General features: G+C 39.0%; 1 protein-coding gene across 1 annotated transcript in view; it reads left to right on the top strand.

The window, feature by feature from the left end:
* zdhhc9 (zinc finger DHHC-type palmitoyltransferase 9) overlaps positions 1-17,637 on the top strand; it is an 84,038-nt gene that overhangs the window by 63,497 nt on the left and 2,904 nt on the right. Inside the window, exons 4-8 of the mRNA XM_043705296.1 lie at positions 993-1,130; positions 8,641-8,689; positions 14,510-14,612; positions 15,967-16,070; positions 16,569-16,662. Of these exons, the coding sequence (XP_043561231.1) occupies positions 993-1,130; positions 8,641-8,689; positions 14,510-14,612; positions 15,967-16,070; positions 16,569-16,662 (488 nt within the window). The remainder of the gene's footprint in view (positions 1-992; positions 1,131-8,640; positions 8,690-14,509; positions 14,613-15,966; positions 16,071-16,568; positions 16,663-17,637) is intronic.

Genomic DNA, 17,637 nt, shown 5'->3' on the forward strand with positions numbered 1-17,637 from the left:
GACATCAGTTTAAGGTGATTGGTACACAAAGCATTTGTGATGTGAGGCAAGTTACTTTTAAATATTGTCTGGAGTTTGCATTGCATGAGACTGTGATGATGGCGGGTTCAATTGAGGCCTTCAAAAGGAAATTGATAAATTATCTGAGAAGATTTGTAGGACTATGGGGTAAAGGCAGTGAAGTGAGGTTAAGTTAGTTGCTCTTTCACAGAGCCAGCATAAGACAGGCTGGAGGACCCATTCTGTGCTGTTCTATGATTTTTAAGTGGTCCAGAAATGCATCACTGCAGTTGTTGCCTTTAGGTACAGTGCTTTTAAGTAGTCAGGTGCTTAATGTTTTCTGTATCAATGGGTTATTGTGCACACTTAGTGCATTTTTTAAATCTCTTAAATTTTAAATGCTTCTAAATAGTTAATACACAAGCCACATAAGGAGCAAAGTCTACTGTAGTCAAATTTACTTTGTACAATCTGCAATTTCGTTTAGATTTGGTTCCATTTGCATGGTGTCTTTTAAATTTCATAGTTGATTTGAAATGCAGTTTTTTTTTTTGTTTCAGTTTAAAAGACTGAGTTTCAAGGTCAGTGCAATGAATGTTGACTGTGATTGCTAAACATTGTACAAAGTGTCTTATGACCAGATCTCTATCATGCATTAAATCCATTTGCTAACATCGACAATGACTCTTTGTTAAAAATGCCAGCCCCCACCATGGTGCTGACAATTGGGAGATTTTCAGAAAAGCTAACACCCTCTGAAAAATAATGTCATTGCAAATCATATCTTGAAATTTCTTAGTGAACTGACATGTTATTTTACAGACCATGTTTTACAGTTTTATATATATTCTGATAAATTCTTGTATACTGTATACCGTTCCAAATATTTTTGCTTCAGTGTTGAAAAGTCAGCAACGTAATTTTGAATTAGACAGGAAAATTGCAGGAATGTGCAAAATTTCTAATTTCCTGTGTTCTTTTTCCTCCCCTAGAACGCTTTGATCACCACTGTCCTTGGGTCGGAAACTGTGTTGGAAAGAGGAATTACCGTTTCTTTTACCTCTTCACCATATCATTGTCATTTCTCACTGTCTACATCTTTGCTTTTGATATTGTACATGTGGCACTGAGTAAGTAACCAAGAGACAGTAATTGCATTGTCAAATGTTTTGAGCAATAACTTTACGATAGATTTTCAGGAAGTCTGATTAGCTTATTTTAAGGGAAGAGTCCATTTTGAAGCTTTCTCTATCACTTTTTTGAGTTACACCAAATTAGACCAAATGTTGATCCACATTTTTTTTAAAACAAAATTCTGCTTCTATAATATTAACGATCGTGAATGGAACTTTTTCTTAACAGAGCATCCCAGGTTATATTCTGTTCTGTCACTGGGCAACAGATCATCCTTTGCACTTATGTGATATGCCACACTACAAAACTGTAAACGGAAAAGCTTGCTAAGTTAATACAAAAATCAGGACTACTTCAGATTGTGTCCACCAAAAGCTACTTGGAATCCGTAACTAATTTTGTATAAGATGCTTTCGGGAAGGAATGAAGGAAAGCTCTTTTTGTCCGAGGAGTGAGAAGCTATTTTGTGACCTACTACATTGGTCTTTCTTCTTCATCTCTGCACTTTTCCTTCTCCTTTTCACTATCTCAATCTGCATCTACAAAACTTGTACATTTATATTTAACCTTTGGTCATGGGATGAAACACCTAATTTATATATTCACTTTTTAACTTTGTTTCAGAATCCTTAGACTTAGGGGTTTTTCCTTCCTGGGTGTAAGTTCTACTGGTAGGGATGCATTGAGACAATGGAACCTGCACCTTAGCGTACAATCCCAATCGGCGGTTTTGCAAGTGACTTTAAATTTCCAAAGATGAAATAGTGATGAGAAGAAGAAGATTCGGGCACGGTGAATGTTTACTATCTGGAATGTACTGGCAGCGGGTATGCTAGTGGCAGATTAAATTGAGACCGTCAAAGGGGCATTAGGTGGTTATTTGAAAAGGAAACATGTAGAGAGTTGCAGGGAGAAAGTTGAATGGTATTAGGTGAGATGCTCACTTAGAAAGTTTTCACAGGACAATGGTTTAAATAGTCTTCTGCTTTATAACAACTCATTAATTCTGAAAATGTAGGAGTACCAAAATTTTGTTTTGCTTGGAGATGTTCCAAGCTGTGGAGTAGTTTGTTTTGCAATAGTCCTTTTTTAATGTGTGGACATGTGATGAACTAATTTTCAACAAATCAAGAATTAGTTTTTACTTCTGTTCTCCTCCAAATTTAAACCTGACCAGCAAAGAGCTGCCAGCTCCCAAGTAGAGGCTCACATCTGTTTCCATTTGGAATACTGCATCCAATTCTGGCCTCCCTGCTTTAGGAAAGATGTTGTGAAACTTGAAAGGGTTCAGAAAAGATTTACAAGGATGTTGCCAGGGTTGAGGGTTTCAGCAACAGGGAGAGGCTGAATAGGCTGGGGCTGTTTTCCCTGGAGCATCACAAGCTGGGGGGTGACCTTATAGAACACATGGTGCATGTATGGAATGAACTGTCAGAGGAATTGGTGGAGTTGGGTACAATTACAGCATTTAAAAGACATTGGCATAGATATAGGATTAAGAAAGATTATGAGGAATATGGGCCAAATGGGACTAGATGAATGGAGAATATTTGGTTGGTGTGGATGAGTTGGACTGAAGGGGCTGTTTTCATGATATACATCTCTATGATTCTATGATTGTGCATTTAAAACAAGGTTGTCTGTTCTACATTTCTCCTCTTTTTGTCCTGATCAGATCAGAAAAGGAGTCTGGAAGTGCACAATTGGCCTGCCAGATCTGTGGGCAGAGACTGCAGAGTTGGTTTTTAGATGATTGGAACTCATTGGAAACCCGTTGGGGTTGCGTCATATGGTCTGCCTCCCAGAATTCCCAAATTGTCCTGGAAATTCTACTCTTGGGACCAGAGAAACATTGGCCCTGTCAGGAAGATGAAAAAAAATGAAGAACCACTGCTGCAATCACAAACTGGTTCTGCAGAAAACACAATGAGGCAACAAACTGGAGAGAAACAGTTTGCGATTGGAGTGGTGACATGAATGGTAGCAGTCAGCAAGTTTGAAGGAAGCAGGGGTGAGAACAGCAATGGAGACCACTGGCAGAGGAGTGCAACGAAAGGGTGCCAGGCTGTGGAGGAAAGCTGAGGTTAGGGATGTGAGTGGGGAAATATAGGCCCTGGCTGTATTATTATGGCTGTTTATTTGGCATTTCAAGAAACGCAAGACTATTATGAGATCACTTGAAAGGGAAAGGACCATATTCCTATCAATTGAAATTGCTGAAGTGGTAGTCTTTTCACATTAGATCTAGTGTTCCAGTAGTCAGGATTAATGTTAATGCTGAGCTTTCTTTGTAACCAATATGGGATTTAAAGCAACAGCAACTTGTTGAGCTACCTGATATTGTTATGGCTTCACAGAATATAAGAACAAAGCATTGTGCCATTCAGACCTAAACGTACCTTTCAACTTGTGACTAAGAACGCCAATATTACTGAAATGATAAATGCAGTGGCCTGGATTTTGCACCCTGGCGGCAAAGGAATTGTGGTTATTATTCATTATCCTTGCAGATGTCAACAGACCTATGATGGCCTTTTGAATGCCTATTCATTGTTAGTAAAGCCGATTTCCTGTTTTGCACCCTCTGGAACCTACAGCATAGGCAGATTAAGTAATGAGTATTTTGTCATTCGATCAGATTTAGCCAATCTCGATCAGGATTAAGTATTAATGTTTAGAACATAGAATATTACAGCACAGTACAGGCCCTCCGGCCCTCAATGTTGTGCCGACCCGTGAAACCAATCTGAAGCCCATCTAACTTACACTATTCCATTCTCATTCATATGTCTTTCCAATGACCATTTAAATGCCCTTAAAGTTGGCGAGAGTAGTACTGTTACAGACAGTGTGTTCCATGCACCTGCTACTGAATAAAGAAACTACCTCTGACATCAGTCCTATATCTGTCACCTCTCAATTTAAAGCTATGTCCCCTCATGCTAGCCATCATGATCCGAGGAAATAGGCTCCCACTGTCCACCCTATCTAACCCTCTGATTATCTTGTATGTCTCAAATAAGTCACCTCTCAACCTTCTTCTCTCTAACGAAAACAGCCTTGCATTCCTCAGCCTTTCCTCATAAGACCTCTGAACCCTTTTCAATGCTTCCACATCCTTCCTATGATGCGGTGACCAGAACTGAACGTTCTACTTCAAGTGCGGCCACACCAGAGTTTTGTACAGCTGCAGCATGATCTCGTGGTTCTGAAACTCAATCCTTATACCAATAAAAGCCAACACACCATATGGCTTCTTAACAACCCTATCAACGTAGGTGGCAACTTTCAAGGATCTATGTACATGGACACCGAGATCTCTCTGCTCATCAACACTACCAAGAATCTTAACATCAGCCCGGTACTTTACATTCCTGTTCCTTCCAAAGTGAATCACCTCACACTTTTCAGCATTAAACTTCATTTGTGACCTCTCATCCCAGCTCTGCAGCTTATCTATGTCCCTCTGTAACCTACAACATCCTTCGGCACTATCCACAACTTTACCGACATTAGTGTCATCCACAAATTTACTAACCCATCCTTCTATGCCCTCATCCAGGTCACTGTAAAAATGACAAACAGCAGTGGCCCTAAAACCGATCCTTGCGGTACCCCACTAGTAACTGAACCCAGGATGAACATTTCCATCAACCACTACTTTCTGTCTTCTTTCAGCTGGCCAATTTCTGATCCAAACTACTAAATCGCCCTCAATTCCCTGCCTCCGTAGCTTGTGCAATAGCCTACTGTGGGGAACCTTATCAAACACCTTACTGAAATCCATATACACCGCATCAACCGCTTTACCCTCATCCACCTGTTTGGTCACCTTCTCAAAGAATTCAATAAGGTTTGTGCGGCATCACCTACCCTTCACAAAACCATGTTGACTATCCCTAATCAACTTGTTCCTTTCTAGATGATGATAAATCCTATCTCTTATAAACCTTTCCTTTACTTTGCCACAACTGAAGTAAGGCTCACTGGGTCTATAGTTACCAGGGTTGTCTCTACTCCCCTTGAACAAGTGAACAACATTTGCTATCCTCCACTCTTCTGCCACTATTCCTGTAAACAATGATGACATAAAGATCAAAGCCGAAGTCTCGTCAATCCCCTCCCTGGCTTCTTAGAGAAACTTAGGATAAATCCCATCTGGCCCAGGAGACTCATCTATTTTCAAACTTTTCAGAATTTCTAACACCACCTCCTTGTGAACCTCAATCCCATCTAGTCTAGTAGCCTGTATCTCAGTATTTTTCTCAACAATATTGTCTTTTTCTAGTGTGAATACTTACGAAAAATATTCATTTAGTGCTTCCCCTATCTTCTCTGACTCCATGCAGAACTTCCCACTGCTATTCTTGATTGGCCCTAATCTTACTCTAGTCATTCTTCTATTCCTGATATACTATAAAAAGCCTTAGGATTTTCCTTGATCCTATCCACCAATGACTTCTCATGTCATGTTTGCCTCTGTAATTATGCCTGACCAAAGTTGTAATTGCACTGGCGGTCATGCAACAAACTACCTTGTTTTCTAAGAACAGTCACTCTTTCTTTGGTCAATGTTGGCATATCATCTACTTCTAATCATTAGGCCCGAAACAAAACCAAGATTAGATTAGGATATTTAATCAATGTACAATAAAGTGAGAAAGAGGAGGGCAACAAAAATGGCAGGTAATTTAAAAAAAAAATGCACAATCAAATTCTGAAGGATCAAGACTCCACACTTCTAAAATTGTTTTCAGAGAAAGGAACAAAATGTTCTTGAACTGCAGCAGTTCAAGAAAGGTGGCTCACCACTACCTGCCTTGGAGTAATTAGGGCTGAGCAATGCTGGTCCAGCCAGTGACATCCACATCTCCTGAACGAATGAAAAAAAGCTCCAGCTCTAGAGTGGGCATGCAATGCATTGTCCCTTCTATCATTATACTGACATGAAAGGCATTTAAAGAGCTCTCAAAAACCTGGCATGTTGTTTGCATTCTTACAAATGCATAGCTCTTCATTGAGGCTTATTCCTGTCTGGTTGATTCTCTAACTAAGTTGAAAAAATATATATAAAGAGCTTCCATCTCCACTCCAGAACTTAAGTTAGTCACGGTGGCTCAGTTGTTAGCACTGCTGCCTCACAGCACCAGGGACACTGATTCGATTCCAGCCTTAGGCGACTGTTTGTGTGGAGTTTGCACATTCTTCCTGTGTCTGCGTGGGTTTCCTCTGGGTTCTCCGGTTTCCTCCCACAGTCCAAAGATGTGCAGGTCAGGTGAATTGGCTGTGCTAAATTGCCCATCGTGTTAGATGCATTTGTCAGTGGGAAATGGGTCTGGGCGGGTTACTCTTTGGAGGGTCGATGTGGACTGGCTCGGCCAAAGGGCCTGTTTCCACACTCTAGGGAATCTAGTCTAATCTAATCCATATTTGACTTGCTCACGTTTTGAAATCTGTGATAAATTCCATCAAAGTAGCTGAGCCATTCAACAATATTTAAATGAAACAAAACTCAATGTTCTTTTAAAACAAAAAAATTGCTCCATCTTCCAATATGGATTGTGTTGCGGTATTTAAAAACTCCAGGATTCAGATCTTTTCTAAATATCAATCTGTTTTCAGTTATAACGTGTTTATGTACTGTGTTTTGTGAAATTTGTCCTTTTTTCTGGTTTTTTAGAAATGTGTTTACAGAATAATGAAGAACTTGCCTCCTAACAGGTGGAGGAATGGTACTGAAAGGGTTAAAATTAATGTTACATTGGTTTTACCCTTTCTACTGATGTCTCACAATCTAGGGCTGAAGACTAGGAGTTTATCTTACTTTTATGGAAGGAGCAGAGATATCTGTACCATCTCCTGAAGATTTGAGTAATTATGCCTGACCATTTGTGGGCGGCATGGTGGCATAGTAGTTAGCACTGCTGCCTCACAGCGTCAGAGACCTGGGTTCAATTCCTGCCTCAGGCAACTGTATGTGGAGTTTGCACATTCTCCCCGTGTCTGCGTGGGTTTCCTCTGGGTGCTCCGGTTTCGTCCTACAGTCCAAAAATGTGCAGGTTAGGTGAATTGACCATGCTAAATTGCCCGTAGTGTTAGGCGAAGGGGTAAATGTAGGAGAATGGGTCAGGGTTGGTTGCTCTTCGGATGGTTGGTGTGGACTTGTTGGATGGAGGGCCTGTTTCCACACTGTAAGTAATCTTATCTAAAAAAAATGTAGTTATACTGCTTATCAAGCTTTATCTGAGTGCTATAATCTCTCCTCTAGATAGTTAATGTTGGGATATCCTCTCTCTCCAACCTTCAGATAGGCCACAGGCAAAGCAAGGATAATGGAGGATTGGTGCAGTAAATGATCTCCAACAGCTCTCACCCAGTCCCACTTAACTGGTAGAGGTGACAAATGCCAAAAGGTGCCAGGAGTGGTCATCTAGGAAATTGCACACCCAGCTTCAGAGATGAGGTAGTTTGAAAGTTTGTTGCCAGAGAGAGTTTGGCAATAATTGAAACTTATCATGCCATGAAAGCAAGTTTTCTGGCATGAAACAAAAATCTCTTCATCCGAGCTGAGTGTTTCTTTTAAGTTTAAAAACAAACTCCAATTGTGCAAATTTCCAACTGACCATGAAAAATGGGTCATCCTGTTAGGTTGTAAAATGTTAAAGTAATTACATTAAGGCTGCCAAAGTAACAAAAGAAGCCACCTAGGCTAAAGAAATACTTACAAGTTCATTTTTGTTTTTGTGTCTGAAACTAGCTAACTCAAAATTCAAAGGCAAACTTCTACATATTTCTAATATTTATTTTTTGTCACCATTAGTATTTGTAATAGTAAATGTAAGATATCTGTCAAATGTAAGTTGATCAAATAAGCAGTTTGATCAGACTGGTTATCTCATTTTTCCCAGACTTTCCAACAGTGTGAATCAATAAACTATACATGTAGTCCCACTTGAGTTTAAAAGTGAGTTTTTTTTATGATTAGAAAAATCAGTCAAAATAAAAATTGTCATTATTGAATCAATTGTTTAAAATTATGATCAAGTGCTGATCGAAATATGGTTTATACCAGAAGCTTAAAACAAGTACCTCTCCTGACCCATTAGTGATATTCCTGGTCACTGTGCATTTTGGGAGCACACAAATCCTTCTTTCTCGCCTCTGCTGTGCTGCTTTTCTGCAGACTTTTAAGTTTAATTGTGCCAGTGACCAGGTTTTGAAAATGGTTTTATGTTTTCACTGCTAATCCTACAAACCTTTTGCCATGACATTATTTACAGAATGGAGGAAATTGTTCTTTCATTTTTTTAAGTTGTACAAATTTTTATATCTGTTGTCTTAATTTGTCAATTTCTGAAGGGATGCCCTATATGTCTGTTATTTTAATGCCTCTTTACAATTCTGCCGTGGCCCCCACAATCACTACCTTCTGTGAGGTAGAAGCCATTGTTTTCCTTTTTCAATCCTGTCTATTCAAAATTTGTTTTTCATTTATTTTTTAAACAGGATCCGTGGACAATGGCTTTTTAAACACCCTGAAGGACACACCAGGAACATATCCTTTTTGATGGAATTAAAAACGTGCATTTGTCTGATATTGAATAAATATTGTGTAAATCTGTTATGGTTTATAGGAATTCGAAGGTTGCATTGCATGATAACATACAGCATGCATCGCTTTTATTTTGTAGTTTCATAGATCAGCTTTTCTTCTTTAAAAGAAAAAGCATTTGGATGCTGAAATGGTGTAATGTGTGCATTGATGATGAACAGAGGTTGCATAGATTTGAGTGATTTAGGATGCTAATTCTACAAATTACTCTGAGAATTTTTCCGTTGTACCTTTTTTATTTTGGACATTTAGTTTGGGATGCTCCCAGTGAAGACCATGATATTATATACATACTGATTATATAGCTATATGAATCTTTAACATTGACCTTGTATGATGAGTAGTGAATGACTTAAATTATATAGAAATGGGATTATTATTCTGCTGCTTAAGGAAATAATCAGATACCATGTTTCATCAAGCTTTTTTCCAAATGTATTCAGCTGAATTTGCAGTTTAGTTGACCCTTCCAGTGGTCATCTCTTTTCATTAATTCAACACCCTGCTCTAGAGGTCACCTTGTGGGAGGTATCCCAGTGCACCCCAGCATTAGATATTAGTAATTCTAAACTGCATTTTCATCCTCACTCCAAGTTTAAGGTTAGGATTTCACTGTAAAGTGTATGATCATTATGTACACTGACATTTGTTGTTTCGTACTTTCTTTCTGAATTTTCAAAATTTTATTAAATAGATTTTTATGAATGTAGGACATCCCCACTTTGCTTTGTAACCAACAAAATATGTTGCAGCAGTATCACAATTAAAACATTAGGAGGTACCATACACAATTTTCCCACTGCTGCTTGTAGGATCTTGCAGTGAGGAGAACAACCAGAAAACTGATTTGTAATGTTGGTTGTGTTAATTACAATCTTGGGTAGATTATAGAATCCATTACAGATCAATTTTCCAATCACTAGAGGTTAAGAATGACTGCTGATAACAAGCTCACATTCCAAATCTTCATTTGGAGACATTGTACAAAAAAATCCAAGACATTGTGATTTGCTGATTTGCCAGTAACAGACTTATGACAGGTTATGGTGCATGCAAAGCAGCAGTAAAGTTGCTTAGACTAAATATTTATACACTATAATTACTTATGGTTATTTATAGCCTCTGATTTTCAGGCTATTTTGCTTGAACCATAAACTTTCAGCTACTTCACTAGTATCACTTTTACTTTTCTAACGATTGAACACCACATGCAAGAAGAAATGAGCTTTGTGCTTTCCAATTGGAGAAACAATAAATGCTATGGTAGAATAGTCAAGTTGCAAGCTTAGCTCAAAGAAAAACCACTTCTAGGTTTCTTGCCTGAAGCATACAAACTTAATCTTTGAGTTCACTGGTCACAGTCAGTACCTTTCAAACCTCTCCAGAGAGTTTCTTTCTTTGGATGAGAAAATCCTCTCTCTTAGTTAAAACTTTTGCTGTTTCTATGGTCTCTCCTTGTAACTCCTGTTTCTTAATCTGAGCATTTCATAAACACAGCTGTCCATTATAGTTACTTATTAGTTCACGGTCTCGTTTTCCTGGATGCCTTTCTCTTCAGAAGTGATTCCAGTTTTCCCTATTCACCTTTTTATCATCTCTTTTTGAAAACCCTCCATACAGTTTTTTTTTGTTATCTGACTGTAACTCTCCCTTGGCTCAGTGTTAACATTTTTGTGAAGGGATTTGGGATTCTCTACACTAAATGCGTTACACTGCAAGATTATTGCCTTCGATTGATTTACTAATTTGATGTCACTGCAAATTAGAGATTTGAGATCCTAGAGATCTACAGCACAGAAAAAGGCCCTTCGGCCTATCACATCTGTGCCAGTCAAAAATGATCCGCTAAACTTTCTATTCTCACTTTTAGCACTTGTCCCATAGCTTGTCTGTCTTGGCATTGCAAGTGCATTTATAAATGTAATGAGGGTTTCTGCCTCTGCTATCCTTATAGATAGTGAGTTCCAGATTCCCACCACCCTCTAGTTAAAAAATATTTTTCTTTAGAATATAGCACATAAAACTGTGCAGCACCGGAATGGACTATTTGACCCACTATGTTGTACTGAACATGATGGAAATTAAACTAATTCCTTCTGCCAGCCTTTGGTCCATATCCTTCCATTCCTTGTGGATCCATGTTAAGTCTCTTAAAAGCCACTACCACATTTGCCTTGACCACTACCCCTGGCAATGCATTCCAGACTCCTACCACTCTCTTTTTTTTTCTCATTAAAAACAGAAGTGCTCCTCACATCTATGAACTTCCACCGCACCCCCACCTTAACTGCATGTATTAGATATTTCAACTCTTTGGGGGGGGGGAGAAGATTGTGACTGTCAACCCTAACTCTATGCATCTCCTAATTTTATAGATTTCTATCAAGTGTCCCCTCAGCTTCTGCCATTCCAGAGAAAACAACCTGAGTTTTCTAGGCTCTCCTTATAGCTCATACTCTCTACTCCCAGGCAGCATCCTGGTAAACCTCTTCTGCCCCCTCTCCAAAGCCTCCACATCCTTTCTGTAGTGTGGCAAATAGAGCTGAATGCAGTACTCCTAAATGTGGCCTAACCAAAGTTTTTTTTTAAAGCTATGACATGGCATCCTGACTCTTGTACTCAATTCCCTGACCAATAAAGGCAAGCGTGCCATACACCTCCTTTATCACTCTATCTACTTATGTGGCCACTTTCATGGATATATGGACTTGAACCAAGATTCCTCTGTACATCAGGATCAGGATTTTGCCATTAATCATATACTTTTCCTTAACATTTGATGTCCCAAACTGCAACACCCCACACTTAGCCAGATTAAACTCTGCCCATATTTGTAACTGATCCATATCTCACTGTATCCTTTGGCAACCTTCTATACTATTCATAACTCCACTAATCTTTGTATTGTCTGCAAACTTACTAACCCAACCACCTATGTTTTCATCCAAGTCATTTGTATATAATCACAAAGAGCAGAGGTCCCAGTACACATCTCTGCAAACACTACGACTCCCAGACCTCCAGCCTGAAAAACACCCTTCAACCACTATCTTCCACCTTCTATTGCAAACCAATTCTGAATCCACATGTTGATGTCACCGAGGATCCCATTCATTTTAATCTTCTGGGTGAGCCTACCAGGAAGGACCTTGTTGAAAGCCTTACTAAAATCCATATAGACAACATCCATTGCTTTGCTGTCATCAATCACCTTTGTCACCCCCTTAAAAAATTCGATCAAGTTAGTAAGGCATGATCTGCCCCACACTAAAACCATGCGTTTCCAAATGTATGTAAATCCTATCGCTACAAATTCTTTCCAATAGCTTTCTAACCGCCGATGTGAGACTCATCAGTCTTTAGTTTCTGGATTATCCCTATTTCCCTTCTTGAACAGAGGAAAAACGTTAACTACTTGCCAATCTTCCGGGGCCTCTTCAGTGGCTAATGAGGATACAAAGATCTTGGCCAAGGTCCCAGCAATGTCCCCTCCTGCCTCCCTCAATAACCTGGGGTAGATACCATCAGGCCCTGGGGATTTAATCACCTTAATGCTCTTCAGGACACCAACACCACCACTTTGTTGATCTTAAAATGCCCAGCATATTAGCATGCTCTATACAAATCTTACTATCCTCCATTACCTTCTCCTGAGGGAAACTGACACAAAGCACTTATTTAGGATCTTGCCCACATCCTTTGCCTCCAAGCACAAGTTTCCTCCTTTTATCATTGAGTGGTCCTACCTTCTTCCCAAGTTCTCCTCTTGTTTTTAATGTATGTAAAGAATGCCTTGGGATTCTCTTTAACCCTACTTGCCAACATCATTTCATGACCCCTTCTTGTTCTTTTACTTCCCTATTTTAGTTCTTTTATATTGCCTCTAAAACTTGGATCCCTTAGCTTAAATCCATGCCCCTGATCATTGATAGGGAAAAGTTTTCAAGATGGCTGCAGCAGTGTTCAGGTTCAGTGTTCCTCTGTCTGGACGCTTTGTTCTTTTTTTTTGTCTTTTTCTATCAAAATTCACTTTTTTCTGCGGCTGCAGTGGAAGAAGGTGATTGTCCGGGTCTGCGGCTACGGCAATATAATGGATCTGGATGCTCGTTCCTCATGGCCGTAGTGGTCGCAGCTTTATCGAAGGCTTCACCGTTGGTGGGTCTAGTCCATTCCTCCTGCCAGCGGCATGGTGCTTTCAGCAATGGCTGTACCAGCAGCAGCATGTGATTCCAGTTTGTTCTTCATGGCTTTGTGGCTTCAGGCAGCAACTGAAGTTGCAATAGCTTGAGGAACTGCTTCAGTGGTGGAAGCGTGGTGGGTCCAGTCTGGAAATCCTTGCTTTGGCAGCCTCTGGGATGGCCTTTGTGGTGTCTTATAGCCACTCCATTAACCCAACTTGTGGTGGAGGGAACAAAAGATGAACTTTGTATCAATTATTTCTTATAATTTCTGTAAATAAAATGGCAACAAATTATGGCGACTTTACACATTCATCAATGCAAGTGAGAATAAATTGCGATTCTGTTCTATTTTAAGTTTCTTCGTGTCTACGATATCTACGCTCCTCATAATTTTATACACCTCAATCACGTCCCCTTTCAGTTTCCATTGCTCTGAGGAAAACAACCCCAATCAGTTTAATCTCTTAACTGAACTCCTCCAGCCCAGGCAACATCTTGGTAAATCTCCAGTGCTATCATATCCAACCCACAATGTGGCTTCCAGAACTGCCCAAAATACTCTAGCTTTGGCCGAATCAACTTTTTTTTTCATAACCTCCAGCATAACCTCCCTTCTCTTAAAACTCTCTCTGCTTTGGCGAAAAGCAAGTAAAACATAAATGCCTTAACCACTTGATGCACTTGCCTTGATACCTTAAGGGACTAATATACATACACACCAAAGTCCCTTTGATCCTGCTGTTCATCATGTAAACCCTTGCCTTGTTTGGCCTATTATGTGAACCACTAAAACATTACAGCAAATGATAACGTGCTATAAAAATTAAGTCTTTCATTGCATGTAAATAATTAGCTGTGGTTTGAGCATTTGTTTCTGCGAGGAATATACTCTAACAAGCTTGCACGGAAGAGACTGACTTTTAGTAAATAAAAATAAAACCTTTTTTCATGGTAGTCTACTGTTTTCTAGAGAAAGGACCTCCATTGTGTAAAAATGTAAGCTTTTGGTATCTATAAAGGATTTCATGTGGCTGTGCTAGATGTATTGAAATGATTTATTTTAAAATCCTGGAATAGTGTGTACAAAGAGAGCACAAATTTATAAACTTAACCAGTAGTCAAAGAATATTGTATTGTGCTTAATTTAGAAAGGATAGCCATGTGGGGATGTAGCATTGATAGTAAAGTGGAACATTATCCTTCTGTGAAAACCTCAAGTACTTCTGTAATACTTGAAGTTGGGGTGTGGGTCTCTTGTTTGTCTGCTCAGATGCAAGTCAGAGCCTCTGAATTTGAGGAGTAAATTTGGCTATTCTTGAGTACTTTAATTTGTGCAATTTAAAATGCAAGTGTTCTTATTACACAGTAATTAAGAATTTCCTCATGTTACTACTTTGATATTAAGAGTTGCTGTGACTATTGAGTCAAAATGCTGCATTATGGCAGTGCTGCTTACCCAAATAATAGTGACGATGTTAGTGCATTATTTGAAATCTTCAGAATTTACTGTGGAAATAGAAATACATGTTATGACTGCATGGAAATGTATTTACTCTTGGGCATTCTTTAACTCTTTCATTACGGTACTAGAAGTGGTGATCTGCTTCTTCACATTATGGTCTGTGATTGGTCTGTCTGGATTTCACACCTATCTTATTGCACTCAACCAGACCACCAATGAAGATGTAAGTAATGTGTATGCAACAGGGGAATTATTAGGCTATGGGGATGTAATTATTATTAATCAATCAAAGTAATATTTTTTTTAATCATTACAAATTTTTAGATGAATAATGTGTGTAGCTGCTTTTATTCCAAAAGTTTAACATTGCCAGCAATGGTTATGGCTAGCAACATTACAGTGATTTATTATCTCAACTTGATTGCGGTAACTGAATTTTTTGCACTGTTTTTATAAATACAATAATGCTTCCACTTATTTATATTGGTAACATCTGAACAATGCTTTCATTTCTGAAAGCTCCTCTTATTCAAAGGGTGGTTTCCCCACCAATCATGCTCAGTGAATTGTTTTGAATTCCAAGAACTGCTGTTGGATGAACAGACAGAAATCTTTTAATCTATTGCCCTCCGATTTAGTCCTGTAGAGGCTAGCAGTACACTGCAAAATATTAGGTTTGTGTTGTACACAAGCACATCTTGTCATTAATATTAAGACTGTTTCAAGTGGAGTATAACAAATTGATGTAAAAATATCCTTTCACAAATAGATTTTAAAAGAAAGATTTGTACTGATTATATTGAAGTCAAAATAGCTGCTTTTACTTACAAGGTAATTCTACAAAACAATATAATCATTGCTACTTTCCTTCTAGTCTATTACCTTTTAAGACTTTTGGTGAATGTTGATTCCTTTAGCTGTAAGGCTTGCATTTATGCTTGGGTTTTTTTGCTTTAAAAATGTTGATTAAAGAGCCAGAGAACAGCTTGACAATAAGTAACATATGTGGCAAAACCTTCCCCAATCAGATCCCTCTTGCCAACTAATCAGCGCAGTCTTTTTTTCACGCAGTACATCCCTTTTGAGATGTGGCATTTGTGCAATTCTGGACTGACAACTGTGTAAGGCATAAAGCTTCGACAGCAGCCCTTCTTTTTCGGCATTACTCCAGTCCTGTACTAAGCAATAGCTAATAACACAAATGGGAAATGTGATCATTGTCAAAATATGAGCAGTTAAACCTTGTATTCAGTAAGTTCAAGCACAGTTTTGACTTTTAAAATGCAAGCCAAGTCCTACTTTTCATTTGGGTTACTATTATTGGTTGGTTTTAGTTTATTTGGTGATACTTCATTGAAGCAGTGATCAATGTTATGTGATGGATGGAGTGGAGCTGGAACTAATACTGGGGAAACTACTGTCTTTAACATGAAATAGTCAGTGCTGTTGTACTGAATGCTGCATATCTTGTCTAAGCATTCATATTGGTTAAATTGTATCTATGACTCCTGCAGCTGGAGGTGAATGTTTAGTATTTGAAAATATAATTCAAAAATGTTTCAATTTGTCTTTCACAGATTAAAGGTTCTTGGTCAGGGAAAAATGGAATTCATAATCCGTACAGCCATGATGGTGTGTTGAAAAATTGTTGTGAGATCCTATGTGGACCAGTTCCACCAAGGTAAGAAATTGTGGATGCTGTAAATCAGAAACAGAAATTGCTGGAAAAGCTCGGCAGATCTGGCAGCATCTATGCAGAGAAGTCCGGGTTAGCGCTTCGGGTTGCGTGACTCTTCCTCAGAATGGAAAATATTTTGCACAGAATTTTGAAATCCCGAGGCCAACTAAATGATGTCAAACTTGCTGAGTAGGAGTTCGGTGATCTGTGCCTTGGTCAACATTCATTTGGTCCATAATCAAATTAGACACTTAGTTACTTGTATTTTTTGGTATTTGAGAGATCTCTTTACTGTGCACAAACCAGCTACCTCATTTGCCATTTTAAATCCTGATTACTGTGATTTGAGTTATGTTTGGCAAGTCACTATATTTATTAGTGGTGTGCTACTGTCTTGAGCCTCTGCAGTCCATGTGGATGGATCCGCAATGCTGTCAGGAAAGTAGTTCTTGGATTTTGCCTGAGTGACAGTGAAATAATGGTGATGTATTTCCAAATCAGGATGGTTTGTGACTTGGGTGTGGAAGTTAAAGAGAAATGTTCCTGCTACTGGGGATTCAGTGCTGCTAATGTCATTAAATGTCTTGGGGCAATGGTTAGACTCTTTCATTGTTTGCAATGGCCATTGTCTACCAACTGTGTGCCATGAATATTATTGGCCATGTAGCATCAACTTGCATGTTATTGATGTCTTGTTGCACGTGAGCATAGACTTTGGTATCAGATTTGAAAAGTCCCACTTCTAACCTTTTTACAGGAGGGGGAGTCATTAAAGCAGCTGTAGGTGGGTGGTGGTAGGGCACTATGCTAAAGTGCTCTGTGTTTGGCCCTGAAATGGGACCTGGAGCCAGGTTGCCCTGGTAGTACTCAAGCTATACATCAGTGCACAGACTGCTAAGTAGGTGCTGTTTGACAGTACTTTTGATATCACTTTTCATCACTGAGTGGAGAATGATGACATTGTAATTGATGAGTTTGGCTGTTTACTGTTAAAATTTTCCATGTTATGGGACAGATGCCAATGTTGTAGCTTGGCTAATGATGTAGCTCATTCCCAAGCACAGTTTTGGTACTAAAGTTGGGATGTTCCATTTTGTATCCTGTACATTAAACCATTTCTTGATGAATGTGGTAAGAATTGAATTATCTTAAAGCTGATTGTGATTATATTATCCACTCTTGCTGAAACTGATAGGAGACCCTCTTCGCAATGACTAACTTAATTCTATGAGCTAGGGAGAGAATAGGGCCCCTCAAAGATCAGCAAGGCGGCTTTTGTGTGGAGCGGCAGAAAGTGGGGTAGATACTAAATGAGTATTTTACAATCAGTATTTACTGTGCAAAAGAATATGGAAGATGTAGAATGTAGGGAAATAGATGGTGATATCTTGCAAAATGTCCAGATTACAGAGGAAGAAGTGCTGGATGTCTTGAAATGGGCAGAGATGGATAAATCCCCAGGACCTGGTCAGGTGTACCCGAGAACTCTGTAGGAAGCTAGAGAAGTGATTGCTGGGCCTCTTGCTGAGATATTTGTATCATCGATAGTCACAGGTGAGGTGCTGGAAGA

This window comes from Chiloscyllium plagiosum, chromosome 15 (genome assembly GCF_004010195.1).
Source record: "Chiloscyllium plagiosum isolate BGI_BamShark_2017 chromosome 15, ASM401019v2, whole genome shotgun sequence".
Lineage (NCBI taxonomy): Eukaryota > Metazoa > Chordata > Chondrichthyes > Orectolobiformes > Hemiscylliidae > Chiloscyllium > Chiloscyllium plagiosum.